The following is a 15,888-nucleotide window of genomic DNA, read 5'->3' as shown; positions in this document are numbered from 1 at the left end:
CCTTACTTTTTTCCTTTGGTACCAGGGATCAAACTCTGGACCTTGCGCTTGTGAGGCAGGCAAGTGGTGGCACCACTGAGCCTACCCAGCCCTATGACACCTTGCTCAATAGTCTGCTGCAGAGTTGTGTGAGGGCAAACTGTGTGTGGTCCAGTCTGGTATCCTCAGTTCTCTGAGCCACGCCTAGAAGAGGTGGTAGATAGTGAGGCCTTGACCATCAGGACTAAATGACGGACTGATTATTATTCTAATTGATTTCATAAAGAAGTGCATCTGGACAATTATTTTAAAGACACCAGCTGTCATTCTTGGGAGGGGGGAAAACCTGTGTTTATCATCAGTTCAGAGGAAAGATAACTAGATAACCAGCTAACCTTGGCTTCAGTCCCAGACTTGTGATTCTGGACAGGCTTCTAGCATTTCTTTATATTTAAGCTGAAATGGAAAAAATAAGAAATCTAAAAAATTACCGTGATGAGTTTTAAGATCCTCTTTGGTGTTTTAACCCCATGTTGCATAGTGAAGGCTAACTGTTCTTCATCATACCCCACTTTTGCTGTTTCTTTAAACATCCAGTCAATATTCAAACTTCAGGGGCTGGGGATTTAGCTCAGTGGTGCTGCCACCTGCCTCACAAGAGCAAGGTCCTGAGTTCAATCCCTGGTGCCAAAAAAAAAAAAAAATTCAAACTTCACCACTTGCTTCATAATTTTTAATGGTTTTTTGGGGGGAGGTTGGTTTTTTGGGGTTTTTTTTTTGTTACCGGGGATCGAACTCAAGACCTTGCACTTGTGAGGCAGGTGGTGGAACCACTGAGCCAAATCCCCAGCCTTTAATGGTTTATTTAAATCAGGATTTCAGTAAGTATCTATATATTGCTATTAGTAATAGATCTCTTAAGTCTCTTCTTTAGGGTAGTTTAGTTTCACTATTGAAAATTGAATGTTTTTTATTAGATTTTCTAATGGAACTATCAAGTTTGTAGCATCATACTTAGAGATAGTTGAGCTGTGATTTTTCTTTGTATATGGGTGTCTAATTTCACTGTAAATATTCTTGAGTCTGCAACCTGGAATGCTTGTCCATTATTAAAGAACAAATGAAAAACATGGCTTTGTTTCAGACATAATGCATTTGTACAGTTTAGCTGTTGGTCACACTCAGTAAGTTGGTGACAGCAAAATTATTCATCCTTATTTCCATTTCCTGGTTTGAATTATTATTTTAAAACATACATGTGTCTGTGCTTTTACATAAAAGCTGAATTAGCTCCTAGAAATCCACAAGTAATGTTCTAAAGCTGAACTTCAGAAAAACAAATGGTATATAATACAGTGGAATAATTGCTAAATAGAGTAGACAGGCTCTCCAATTTAAAAAGAAATGTTTTTGAGGCAACATCTCGGCTAAATTGCCCACGATGGCCTCAAATTCACAATCCTCCCACCTCAGCCTCTTGAGTAACTGGAATTATAGGCACACACTGTGGTACCCAGCCCCTAAAATTATTTTTTATTAAGAGAAATTTCAAATATATAAAAAGTAAGGAAAATAATGTATACTCATGAATCCATGTATACTCATTACTCACCTTCAATAATTAAACTCATGGCCAGTTTTATATATAGTCTCATCCATTATGTATTCCAGATTATTTCATCTAGTCATATTTCAGTGACTGTCATAGACTGTTTTTGAAGATAACCATGCTCATATCAAAAATGATTCAATAATAATTGCATTCGGCTGGGGGTTTAGCTCAGTGGTTTCACTGCCTGCTGTGCAAGCGCAAGGACCCAAGTTCGATCTCTGGTACCAAAATAATAATAATAATAATAATAATAATAATTGCATAATACCCAATATCCACTCAGTGTTCAGACTTCACTTATCTCATAATTATTACTAGTTTATTTGTTTGAATTAGGATCCTAATAAAAGTCCATAAATCACTATTAGTTGATAAATCTTTTCATTCTCTTCTTAAATTACTCCATCATTTTTTCTTGCAATTTTTTTTTGCACCCCTGTGGTATCAGTTGACAAGTTTGTCTGTCCCCAGTATCTTCTATGAATTGGTAGGTAGAGATACAGGCTTTGTTAAATGTTTTTGATATATGGCAAGAATATTTGACAGTTGGTAGTAAGTGTTTCTGTTAGGCTTTCTCTTTGTGATGTAGGCATCCATTAATAATCATCTCCTAAATCTGTAATTCACTAGAGGTGACAAAATGGTGACATTCTGAACGTGTTTTCTTCTTCATTTATTGGCTAAAATAATTCTATACAGAGCAACTAACCTACTGGGTGTGGTGGCACACTTCTATAATTCTAGCCTGTGAGAGGCTGAGGCAAGAAAGATCTCAAGTTTGAGGCCAGACTAGGCTACATCATGAGGCCCTGACACAAATAAAAAAAAAAACAAACAAAACTGGCTAATCTTTATCATCTAGTTTACCCTAAAGTTCAATTCATGTACGAAAGGCAAAAGAACTGCTTGACTTGCTTATTTACTGGCTTCTAGGTAATTTCTATGTGTTGTAATAAATCATTATTCCTGTCAGGGCTCAGATTGTCCCATCTTTGCCTCTAGACGTCAGTTTTTTTCCTTTTTTGGTACCAGGAATTGAACTCAAAGCCTCTCCCTTGCCAAGCAGGCACTGTACCACTGAGCTACATCCCTCCCTGGTCCTTGAAGTCAGTTTCTTTTCTTTTTTTTTTTTTTGGTACTGGGGATCAAACTCAAGACCCTGTGCTTTCAAGGCAGGCGCCGGAACCACTGAGCTAAATCCCCAGCCCTCTTGAAGTCAGTTTCTGAACCCTGCTGAAATAAGACTTCTGGACTTCGATAGCTTCTTTCATTTCTTGCATGACAAAGTGCTCCAGGATTATCCTATGTGTTTCCTGTCCCAAACCTAGAATCAACCAGTTCTCTAAAAAGTATTCAGCTGTTCTTCCTTTGTGATTTATGAATGAATGGCTATTACATTAATAAAAGTTAAAAAGTAAAGCAAAAATGATTTCTCTTTATCAAGGAACTTGTGAATTCTATATGCCTGATTCCTTCATAGGATGATACACCAAACTCAAAAGAAAAAATAGAAGTAATTTTTATGCTTGAAAGTCTGTATTTGAATGAAATTGTGAACATTCCTTTGTACAGAATATTAACTAGAGATTTGTAGATCTTCAGGATTTGGTATGATTATCTGTAATTGACTGTTTTTTTACTTTTTTTGTATTTTGAGGCAGGGTCTCACTGTGTAGTTCAGGCTAGGCTTGAACTCACTATGTAACCCAGGCTGGCCTTGAACTTGTCCTCCTGCTTCGGCCTTCCAAGTGCTGGGATTACAGGCGTGCACCACCATGCCCAGCATTATAATTGACTTTTTTCTGAAGATTTCATGTTAATATATGAAACCATTCCTTCTTTCTCTTGTAAAAAGTATTTGGATAGTGCTGGTGTGTACAAAAATATTTACCAAACCTGAATCCTTTTAAAGACCCAAGCTTATTTACTGAATCTGATTAAAGATTATTCATGGTTTGGGGATGTAACTCGATGGTAGAGCTTATGCTTAGCATGCACAAAGCCCAGGTTCAATTCCCACTAGCAGGAGGGAAAGGAAGAAGTGGGGAGGGAGGAGGATTATTGTTCTGCCCTGCAATGTAGGATTTTACTGAAGGGCTCAGAGGAAATGGTAGCAGCAATCTTGTCCTTTAAGTACTGTTAAGCAGAATGAGTCAATGTCCAGCTCATTCCCCTATTGTTCGGCTGAGTCATTTAAGAAACAGAGTTCCTTGATCCCCTCACTTCTAGGGTAGATCTTTTGTTTGTTTGTTTTTTGAGACAGGGTCTCACTATGTAGCTCAGACTGGCCTTGAACTCAGTATGGAGCCCGGACTGACCTCAAACTTGTGGCAATTCTCTTGCCTCAGCCTCCCGAGTGTTGGTATTATAGGCATGTGCCACCATGCCCAGCAGAACTCTTAAAATTCTTGATTTGCTTTAATGACCTTTCTACATACTTTTGTTTTAGTTTATGAAGATAAAATTGTTGTAAGGCACATTACAACAACTAAAGTAGATGTGTTAATATGCCAGCTATTACATAAAAATTGCTTGTTATATTTAAATTATATTTTCAAAATTCTGTGTTTTCTCTTGCTACTTATTAACTTTTCTTTCATTACCCATAACTAGGGTGGGTATTTAATAAGTGGTTTGAGTCTGGTCCTCAGCTTAGTTTATCCTCTCACTTGATCAAGCACCAGCAGCCAGCCTTGACTTATCTTCAGCGGCTGATAGAGTGTTCTGAGATGAGAGGACGTGGCTGTTCCTGGGTAGTCTCCTTCCGAGTCTTTCTGGTTTCTCCATCTCTCTTGGTGTCAGAGTCGGTGTTTCTGTCCCATTGTGTTTCCTTTTATGCACATTTGTTGTCTTCTGTTTCCCTCTTTTTCTTTCCCTATCCTCCCTCTTTTACTTTATCCATCTGTTCTTCCTTGCTTCCTTCTTCCTTCTTTCCTTCTTCTGTCTTTTGCCCTCTTTCCACCATGTCCTTCATTGTCTGACTTTGTGCTGACCTCTCCTTATAGTCAGCCTTCCTCAATTTGCCATAATATTGGATCAAAGTATATTTTTGCAATTCACTGAAATTATTTTACTTCGGTTTGTAATTTTGGAGTCAGAAAATGAAACAGTTCTGATAGGTGGACCTATCTGGGCTATTTGTTATAGGGGTGTTGTTGTTGTTGTTGTTGTTGTTGTTTGAGACAAGGTCTTGCTATGTATAGCCCAGGCTGGCCTCAAACTCACAGAGATTCTCCTGCCTCAGCCTCCCGAGTGCTGGAATTACAGGCATGTGCCACCACACTTGGCTTATCTAGGCTATTTGTTTTTTGGTTTTTTTTAATCTAGGCTATTTGTAACAAAAATAATTCTAATAAAAAATTTAGCCTATTGAATGGTATACTTTTGTTTTGTTTTGTTTTTTATACAGTCAAGGCCAGCGTTGAAATTGCTATGTAGCTCAGGCTGCCCTGAAACTCCAGATCCCCCTGCCTCCTGAGGGCTGGTGTTACAGGGATGTGCCACTGTGCCCAGTCATAAATGTTGTACCTTTATTAAAATAACTGGATCTTCTCTCTGAGGAATAAATGCATATAATTTGATTTATCTGAACATACATAAAGCATGCACTGTTTCAGGGTAGAATACAACATTAAATGATATTAGTAATGTACGTAACACATGATAGTTTCTCAAGAATTTCCATATCTATTGTCATGGAATCTTAGCCAGTCATGGTGGCATTTGCCTTTAATCATAGCACTCAGGGAGGCAGAGACAGGAGGATCACAAGTTCAAGCCCAGCCTGGGCAATCTACCAACTTAACAAGACCCTGTCTCAAAATAAAAACTGAAAATAAGAAAGGGAAGGTAGGAAAAAAAGTGCAGCCAGGAAAGAAAGGAGAGGAAAGGGACATAAAAAAAAAAAATTAAGGTGTGTTGTTACATTCAGCAGCTCTTCACTGTGGGTGTAACCATTGTGCACTGCAAACAGGGGCTAGTAAAAATTAAAAGTAAAAATAAAAACCGGCGGGGGATGTCGCTCTCAGTGAAGGCCATAGGTTCAAGCCTCAGTACAACAAAAAACAAAATACCCTAAGACAAATACTTTATCATTCCCTTTTATTAACCTTGGTAGTCAAGAAAACTAGGTCCAGAAAACTACAGTACTTTGCTTACAGCTAATGACAAACTCAAGTCCTCTGACTTCCCAAATCTGCATTCTACACCATGGTACTATTCTGCTTTCCTGATTCCTTTAATATTTTCCCTCCCTTTCTTTTATATTTTTCTGTTCTTTTTTTTTAACTAAAGGTTTTCCCACATCTATCTTAAAATTTTTTTTTTTTTAGTATCGGGGATCAAACTCAGGACTTTGCGCTTGCAAGGCAGGCAGCGGAACCACTGAGCTAAATCCCCAGCCCTGTCATTTCTATCTATCTTAAATTTAATAAACTTTTATAATCTTAATTTTGACACATTATAGGAAAATCTGTTTACTTAACTATTACTCACTGAATGTACAAAACACACTATGTTTCTCTGACTCATAGCAATACAAGAAAATCCTGTCACTGATATTTAATTATTCTTGATATTTTCTTATGATAGAAACTCCGCGAAAAACAAAAAGCTGTACGAGAAAGTCATGGTCTGAATATGAAACAAGCAAAAATGTGGCATGATCTGGAAAAACTGATGGAATGTAAGAAGCAGTGCTTTCTAAAACAACAAAACCAAACTTGCATTGGTCAGGTAATTCAGGAGGGCGGAGAGGACCGGCTGATACTCTGAATCCATGTCATCTTTGGGCTTTTGGTCCATGTTACTGACTATAAGCATTGTTCCATAATGTGTTTCTTTCTTCAGAGTGACTTGTGTAACACGTTGCTTTCAGGTTAGCCATCCTTTGTTTTCTTGGAAAATAAAGTTAGGTAGATTTAGGTTTTAAAGTTGTTTTAATATGAAAAAGAGGCTTTTATTGTTTTGCTTCCTTTAGACATCAGTAGTGTCTTCTGAGTTTTATGAGACAGGAGACTAAGTTTACTATCTCTAAAAGTAAACATATGTCCATTAAGAAACATGTATTTTTGTAAACGTAATAACCTATTAGCTTAATGTTTTTCTTAATCTTTTTTTAACTTTAGAGGAATCTTTTAGAAACTAATGCCTCTTGTTTTGAAGAAACATTTATCTGAAGTTCATCATTCCTACAGTTTTACTTCAGTTTCTTTTTCTTTTGTAAAATGCAAGAAATTTAATAGTTTGGATAACATACTTGCTCTGTTTATATAATTTAAAGCTAAATAAAACTTGATGTGTATATCATGGTTATTGAAGTTGTACAGTTGTCTTGTGTCAACATTTTTCTTTTAAAATAAGTACTCACTCTAATATTAAAATATTTTTAATTTCATCTATTAGATCTAATAGTATAATAATAGTCTTAGAGACTATTATAAATATAAAAATTATCATAAAACATGTTATCAAATGCTAAAAGTTAACTTAAGATTTCAAGTGAGATTCAAGATTTTTTGTGGGGGGGTTTGTTTTTTTTTGGTACTGGGGATTGAACTTGGGTCCTTGTGCTTGCGCAGCAGGCAGCAAAACCACTGAAGTAAATCCCCAGCCCAGGATTCAAGAATTAAAGTGTTCCAATCTGCTTCTTTGGGACAAGGTACTTGAAGACTTCTTCGGTTTTCCATTAAGAAAGATACTGAACTCATCTGCTATGCTTTACTCTATTTTCTATTCAACATACTTTTCAAAATATCTTGCTTTTAGATTTAGATGTATATTTTTTTCTCTGTACCAGGAATCGAACTCAGGGCCTTGCACTTGCTAGGCAGGCGTGGCGCCACTGAGCTACATCCCCAGGCCTTTGCTTTTAGATTTAAAAACTCAGATGTCAAATTGTTAGCATGGCTTTTAAAAAATTTTTTAATGAAGAAAAATTGTTTCTACCTTGTGCAAAATATACAAACATGGATCTCTTTGCTCCCAGGTGTACTCTTAATATTTATTTCAAAGCTTCTTTATCAATAACCAGACCCTCGATTTAGAGATTATTCTCTACTCTAACAACTGTAGCAAGAAGAATTGGGATCCATCAGACAAGGAAAGAATTAGTCTTAGCAGGAAAGACTAGAAACAAACTTCTTTAAAATTGTAAGGAAAAAAAAAAACATTTCGGTATTAATCCTCTGCTTCTTTTATCCTTTTATGTGGCATCTTCATTTGGGCCTTTGCCATGAGCTAAGAGAAGGCTGTGCATGGACACCAGCACTTTCAATTCAATAACCATTTCTACACATTGAGGTAGATGTAACTATGCAACATTGGCTGCCGGCTTGTTGGGTTTTTTTGTTTGTTTGTTTTTAGTACCGGGGATCGAACTTGGGTCCTTGTGCTTGTGAGGCAGGCGGCAGAACCACTGAGCTAAATCCCTGGCCCTGGCTTGTTATTTTTAACCAAGGAGTAAGTGATGCTTCATTAACCAGAATATGAATTCCTCTGCAAATATTTGAAAGAGTTTTACAGAAACTGCATTTTATTCCCCCAAAGAAAAGTCAGCTCACAAGATTATTAAGCTTAGTGATTTTTTTTTTTAGCCAGTGGACCACTTAAGCTTTAAAATTATTAATGATAGATACTCCAAGGAATGCTTAGGATTCTACTGATTTGATTATTACTTGCCATTTTTATTCTACACAGAAATAATATATGGATTAAACACAAAGGCAGCAAAAAATTACTTTATTAACTGAAGCGGAACATCATTATTACTTCAAGAAAAGCAAATTGAAAAAACCCTAAAGTACAAAGCTATTTATAGTTTTTATGTAACATTGGACATTTAGCAATGCAGCTTAATGGGTTTCTTGCAGTGACTTTCCACTCCATGCTTTGATTGGAACATTAAAAAGCTTTGACTAAACTGACAGTTTTTGACAGCTGGCACTTACAGAAGAAGAGCTTATTACATTTTTCCTTCAGGATTAATTCTCTAGCTGGCTAATTGATGATAGTACTTAATCGTTTTAGAAAATAACTTATCTTTCACATGATGGCCCAAATAAAGGAGAAAAATGTAGCCTGTGAAATCTGCCTCTGCACTCACGGATTTCCTTCTCTTTAGGGCTTGGTGCTGCCAACTGTTGCCTAGGACTGATTGTGTCAACTGTGGCTCTCAAGAGGCCACTGCTTCTCTTATTCCCTGTTGGTTCAGGAAGCCATCCAGCTTTAAAGTTTGCCCTCTAAGAAGAATCTTCTAGTAGGATGATGTAGTTCCTATTATAAATCTATTAACAGGTAAATTCAAGATCATAGAGTGTCGAGTATACCAATGGGTCTTAGACTATTGTTCAAAGGTATTTAGAAATTAAACCATAAATTGTAGAACACCTAGCTTTTTCTCTGACTTACTACCTATCTAACCTTACTTCCTTATTAACACTTGCTCCCTATCATTTTGCATTAATTCAACAGGCAACAATACTGAAAGAAGTCATTTAATTAAACTATCAAAAGCAAATGTATTATTCTGCTTAATTGTTAGTATGTATGACATTTGTAAATTATTTGAAATTTTAGGGAGGAAAGGGAGACAGGGTATTGCTGTGTATTCTAGGCTAGCCTTGAACTTGCAGTGATCCTCCTGCCTCAGCCTCCTGACTACCACCACGTCTGGCTCTTTGGAAATTTGTAAGCTCTGTGAATTATCCGAGTGTTTCTTTTTTCTTTCTTTCTTTTTTTGGTTTTTTGAGACAGGGTCTCACTATGTATTTCAGGCTAGCCTTGAACTCACTATGTATTCCAGGCTGGCCTCAAACTCATGGTGATCCTCCTGCCTCAGCCTCCTGAGTTCTGGGATTATAGGTGTGTGCCACCATCCCCAGCTATGTTTCTTTTCTTTTTTTTTTTTTTTTTGGTACTGGAGATCAAACTCAGGACCTTGTGCTTGCAAAGTGGTCACTGAAACCACTGAACTAAATCCCTGGACCCCCAGCTATGTTTCTTAAATTTTTAAGCTAAACGGATATGAGCATTTTTTGATAATTCAAGTAAAATAAGAGGGTGAACATGTGCTCAGACTAAAAATGTATAAGCTAGCAGGATTCTTTGGAACTGAATTTGAAAAAATGCACAAATGAGTAACTTGCCAAAGCTAGCTTTACAAAGGCAAAAGAATTTCCATTGAAAAATGACTTTGTAGCTGAGTATGGTGGCATCCACCTGTAACCCCAGCTACTGGGTAAGCTAAAGTGAGAGGATTATCATGGGTTTGAGGTCATATGGCAACGTAGCCAACCCTGTCTTGAAAAGTGACTTTTATGTAGGTGTGTGTCTTGTAGACACCTTGCCTTACACAGGCATTCAGCCACCATTAGTGATGAAGAATGAGGATAAGAGACTTGTTTCTACAAAGGGTTCTGGGTCTTACATCATTCCTCTTGCCTTCCGTAAAGGATCATTCAGCCCTAGGGAAACGATGACCAACTTTCTTAAGTTGGGTTATATCAGTAGTTTCTCTATTGTATTAAAGTAAGATCTATCTTGTACATATACAAAAACTCTTTTTTAAAAAATCCATGGCAGCCAGAAAAGAAATCAAGCTGTACCTTTATTAAATATGTAATTATCTCTCTATTCATACTGGCTTAGCCTCCGCCTCTTCTTTTTAATGAGAACGTTTAATTAGAGCTAATTGGTGCACACCAGGCACAAGGTGAGTGTTTTGTCTGGGGAGCACAGAGGGATCACTAAAGTTAACTGTATTGTCTTTGACTCTCCTGTCTTTAGATAATCTTAAAGAGAGAAAGTTGACTGTAATTTTGCTTTAGTCCTACCCCACCCTAACAAAAGAAATCAAAGGTAAAACCCAGAATCCAGCTAAGTTTTTCTGCGAGGCCTGGCCAAGCTTGCTGTCTGCTCCCAGGCTCCCCCTATTGGCAGACTGGATGCACTTTCTCAACCTGATCTTTCCCAGTTTGCTTTCTACAGTTGCTGAGAGGCTGGAGTCACCAGAATGGGTTCACTGCTGTGGAAATTCACTATTCACAGAAGGAAATTAAAGATTTCTGTTTTTGAGTGAAAGTCTGAGTTTGCATCTTAGCTCAGAATGAAACAGTATGTTCCTGGCAAGGGTACATCTTAATGCTACACAAGATAACCTTAGAAATACAGGATTTTTGATCATCAGAGGGCCTCAGAATGATTCATGTGATCATTTACAAGAGGGGACCTGGGAGGGAGCTCTCAGCCTCACTTGGTGCCAAGATGGTTCAATTGCTCTCCACCACAGTGCGGCTCGCGAGGGAGCCTGCTTCATTGTTAGCACAGCCTCATTGGTGCTTGCTTCTCAAACCAAAACAGACTCGCAAAGGAAGGACTTCATTAAAACATCAATTATGCAAAGCCAGATTTAACAAATTTTATTCCCTGAAGCTCTGGAGTCATGATGATGGTGATAAAGAAAGCAACTGACCTGGTACTGAGCTCAGTATCTACCAGGCACTGTCCTAGGTGCCTGATGCACAGGAACTGGTGTTAATTCTCACAAGAACCCCTTATACCCATTTTATAGATGAAGAAACTTCCAAAGTGCAGAGAGACTTCCACAGTATTACCCAGGTAATGACTGGGGCAGAGCCAGGGTCTAGAACCTGTGCTTTCACCACTGCAAGGGACTGCAGTGTGACCCACACATGTATTAGGTGCATATTTGCAAACAGGATGATGTCTGTGATGAACAGTAGTATGGCATGAAATCATTTTTAGTACTCGTTATAAACTTACAGTACATTTTGAAAAAATATGTTTGCTTATTACAAAATGATTAAAAGTAAGCTGTTTAAACCAAATGAAGGAATTACACTGAAAATGTTTTGTTTTTTGAGACAGGGACGCACTATGTAGTGCAGGCTGGCCTTGAACTTCTATGTAGCCCGTGCTGGCCTCCAACTCTTGGTGATCCTGCTGCCTCAGCCTCCCCAGTGCTAGGATTACAGGTGTGTGCCACCACACCCATCCCAACCCTGAAAATGAATATCAGATAAATACATGAAAGAAATGAGTAATAGTTTTAGTTACAAAGCAAACTGAAGCTTTGTAAGTTATAATTCAAATATCTGTTAAAGTCACGCCTCCTTTGAATATATAAATTTAATCCAGTTTTTCATTTTAGAAACATTCTGCAATGATTCGTAAAGATTGAAATACAGGGCTGGGGATTTAGCTCAGTGGTGCTGTACCTGCCTCAAAAGTGCAAGGTCCTGATTTTGATCCCCAGTACTGGAAAAAAAAAAGATTGAAATACAATAAAATATTAAGATAGGGCCGGGGATTTAGCTCAGTGGTTTCGCCACCTGCTCCGCAAGCCCAAGGACCCAAGTTCAATCCCCGGTACCAAAAAAAAAAGATCATATCTTTTTTGGTACTGGGAGTTGAACTCCGGACCTTGTGCTTGTGAGGCAGGCACAGCACCACTGAGCTAAATCCTGGCTCCAATCATAAAATTTAATTTGGTTGAATCCAGAATCAATTGACATTTATAAACATTTCTTGCCTATCTCTATGGAAACACCAAAAGGCCCCTTTATTTATATGCACATATTTATTATGTTTTGTGTGCCTGACACTGTGCTAAATTCAAAAATATAAAATTAACATGACCTGGTTTTTGCTCTCAGAATCCTCAGTTTAGAAAATTCAGATGTTGGGGGGGGCAGAAAATTCAGATGTTGTGCAGAAAAAAAAAGTGTTATGTATACAAAGAACAGGGAATTCAGAGGAAGAAGCATTTAATTTCCACATGAGGGGTTGAAGAAAGACCCATGGAGGACATGAGACTGGAGGTGGATTTGAAAGAATGGGTTAAGATTTTGATAGGCCTGAAAGAGGAGGAAGACAGAAAGGCACTTGAGGGTACATACGGCGTGTTGAGGACACAGTGCTCAGTTGTTCGGCTGGGGAGGAGCACCTATTATATGCTAATCTGTGGTGCTCTGTGCAGTAGCCCTGCCCCACCCACAGCTCCACTTGCTGAAGTTTCAGTTACCTTCAGTCAACTGTAGTCCAAAAATAACAATGGAAAATTCCAGTAAGAATTCCTGTTTCTTCAACCAATAACAAATCCTGGCGGGGGTGTGGAGAGAAAGGAACCCTTTTCCATTGTTGGTGGGAATGTAGATTGGTGCAACCACTGTGGAAATCAGTGTGGCGATACCTCAAAGAACTAGGACTACAGGTCCCATTTGACCCAGCTATTCCCCTACTGGGAATCTTTCCCAAAAGAATTAAAAGAATCATACCACAGTGATATATGTGAACCTATGTTTATAGTGGCACAATTTGTAAGAGCTAAAATTTGGAAACAGCCCAAATGCCCATCGACTGGAAACTGGATAAAGAAGATGTGGTTTTTTTATAAAGTGGAGTACTACTCAGCCATAAAGAATGAGAAACGAGAGACATTTATAGCTAAATGGATCCATATTGAGGCGATACTCTTAAGTGAAATAAATAGGACACACGTGTAAATACCGAATAGTTTCTCTAGTGTGAGAAACTGAAAGTGTAAATAAGGATGAAAATGATTAAAATGAATAATTGATAATTTGAAATAAGAAAAGGTCCAAGGGTTTGGGGATGGTGGAGGGGAAAAGGAAGAAGGGAAAGAAAAAATTATGAGGAAAAAAAATGGAATCAAACTCTGTGTAGATAGGGAAGGGTGGAGGGGGTGAAGGGTGCACAGGTAATGGGAGAAAAAGTAAAAACGAAGATGCAACATGTTCTGGTACAAACACCCAATGATAAATGTAAATGTATTTTATACCTAAAATGTACCAATAAATTTTTTTTTTTAAAAAAAAGAATTCCTGTTTCAAATAACTTTTATCACAGCATAATTATTCTATTTCTCTTACAGTGCTGAATTTATAAATTAAACTTTATCAGTAAGTATGTACATATAGAGAAAACATTTCCTGAATATAGGGTTTGGTACTGTCTTTGGCTTCAAGTATGCCCTGGGATCCTGAAGCAGCCCTGTGGATAAAGGGGATGGGGACTACCATCATTTAATGTACTGGACACTGAGCTCGACTATGAAACTAAGGTGTGGCCCCGTCATTAACCAGACCTACAATACATTAAACAGGAGTAAACCTATTGTACCTAATAACCAGGTGCTAAGTATTGTGATGCTATCGAAAGTCAACCTTAAGCCAGGGTGATAGTCCAGCACTGGGGTAGTTGAAACAGGAAGATCTCTTGATCCCAGGAGTTCAAGATAAGCCGGGACAACATAGTGATACTTTGTCTCAACCAAGGAAAATGGACCTAGAGAAGACCAGGAGATCAAGGAAAAGTCAAGAGGCTGCATCACAGAGGTGGGAGTTGATCTGCGGCCGGCAGCATGGTGAACACATGGGGAGTGAAGGGAAGTGCAGGGTGTTCACTGCCCTCCTCTCGGGTGTCCAGCTGTGTGTGGAGATGATGCAGGAAGTCCAGAGATCTAGATGAGAAACAGAACTGGGAATCAGAGCAGGTGCAGCAAGCAGGCATACCTGGTGTTTTGTTTTTTTTAAAGTACTCTATTTTTCAGAAGTCAACTCTGTTAAGGCTTGCTTACATTCATCTTATGGCATCACTTTTGTTTCCTTTGTTACAGGTAGCACGGAGAGGGGCACTGTAATCTGGTTGGAGTTTAGGATCTCTAAAATTTCATTTCACAATTAGGCTGCAGGGAGACAGGTACACGGTAAGACTCTCCAGGAAGCATGTATAGAATCTGACTCAGAAGAGCAGGAGCTCTGTGGGAAAGAACTCCCAAGAAGGGAATGCCCTTAGTCTCCATTGCATTGATTTCTGCTCTGATCTTTATCATTTCCTTCCTTGTATGAGCTTTGGCTTTGTAGCTGCTCTTCTTTTTCTACAAGCTTGAGGTTCAGCATTAGGTTGTTTATTTGAATTCATTCTGTTTTCGTAATATGAGTATTCACTGCTATGAATTTCCCTTGTAAGACTGCTTTCATTGTGTCCCATAGATTCCGATGTGTTGCATTGGCATTGTAATTTAATTGTAGGAACTGTCTGATTTCTTCTTTAATTTCCTCTGTGACCCATTGGTTATTCAGAAGTGTGTTGTTCAGTTTCCATGTGTTTATGAAATTCTTGTCCTTTCTTTTGCTATTGATCTCCAATTTCATCGCACTATGGTTTGATAATATACAGGGGATAACTTCAATTCCTTTCCACTTACATAAACATGTTCTGTGACCAAGTATGTGGTCTATTTTGGAGAATGACCCATGTGCAGCCAAAAAGAATGTGTATTCTGATTTTGTGGGGTGGAATACTCTTGATTGAGTTCTAGTATTTTGTTGTTTATTTTTTGTGTAGTTGATGTATTTGTGACAATGGGGTATTGAGGTCCCCCACTACTATTGTGTTAGTGCTTATTTGATTTTTCATGTCCATTAGTATTTGTTTTATATAGTTGGGTGCACTAGTATTTGGTGCATATATATTTATGATTGTCATCTCTTCCTCTTGGATTGTTCTCTTTACACCTCACTCCGGAAAGAATGGTTGTTATCAGTTAATCAGCCAGGGCCGGGGATTTAGCTCAGTGGTACTGGCACCTGCCTCACAAGCACAAGGTCCTGAGTTCAAGCTCTGGTACTAAAAAAAAAAAGAAAGAAAGAAATCAACCAATAACAAATACTGGCAGGGTTTTGGGGGAAAAGGAACTGTTCTCCACTGTTGGTGGGAGTGTAGACTGGTGCAACCACTGTGGAAATCAGTATGGAGATACCTCAAAAAACTAGGATTAGAAGTCCCATTTGACCCAGCTATTCCCCTGCTGGGTATCTTCCCAAAAGAATTAAAAGAATCATACCACAGTGATATATGTGCACCCAGGTTCATAGCAGCACAGTTTGTAATAGCTAAAACTTGCAAACAGCCCAGTTGTCTATCAACTGGAGACTGGATAAAGAAAATGTGTTGTTTTAAATATAAAATGGAGTACTACTCACCCATAAAGAATGAGAAACTAAAAAAAAAAAGAATGAGAAACTAGAGACATTTATAGCTAAATGGATGCACATTGAGGTATACTCTTAATGAAATAAATGGGACACACATGTAAATACCAAATAGTTTCTCTGGCATGAGAAACTGAAAGTGTAAATAAGGATCAAAATGTATAATAGAGAATATGAAATAGGAAGAAAAGGTCCAAAGGGGGAGGGGAAGTGGAAAGGGTAGGGGAAAGAAATAAATATGAGAAAAGGAAAAAATGAAAACAA

At 38.1% G+C, this 15,888-nt stretch overlaps 1 protein-coding gene across 5 annotated transcripts in view; it reads left to right on the top strand.

Moving 5' to 3' along the window:
* The window catches only part of Ift81 (intraflagellar transport 81), a 79,665-nt gene extending 72,752 nt beyond the window's left edge, over positions 1–6,913 (top strand). For all 5 annotated transcript variants that reach the window (XM_087198502.1, XM_087198504.1, XM_004843829.4 and 2 more), the window contains one exon: positions 6,182–6,913. In XM_087198502.1, the coding sequence (XP_087054628.1) occupies positions 6,182–6,364 (183 nt within the window). In that variant the 3' untranslated portion in view covers positions 6,365–6,913. The remainder of the gene's footprint in view (positions 1–6,181) is intronic.
* Positions 6,914–15,888: the final 8,975 nt, after the last annotated feature.

The sequence above is a fragment of the Heterocephalus glaber genome, unplaced genomic scaffold (genome assembly GCF_053883595.1).
Source record: "Heterocephalus glaber isolate CG9 unplaced genomic scaffold, H.glaber_assembly_v1.0 deba00001687, whole genome shotgun sequence".
In the NCBI taxonomy this organism is placed as follows: domain Eukaryota; kingdom Metazoa; phylum Chordata; class Mammalia; order Rodentia; family Bathyergidae; genus Heterocephalus; species Heterocephalus glaber.
Note: the sequence above shows the minus strand (reverse complement) of the source record. Positions and strands in the feature narration are given on the sequence as shown.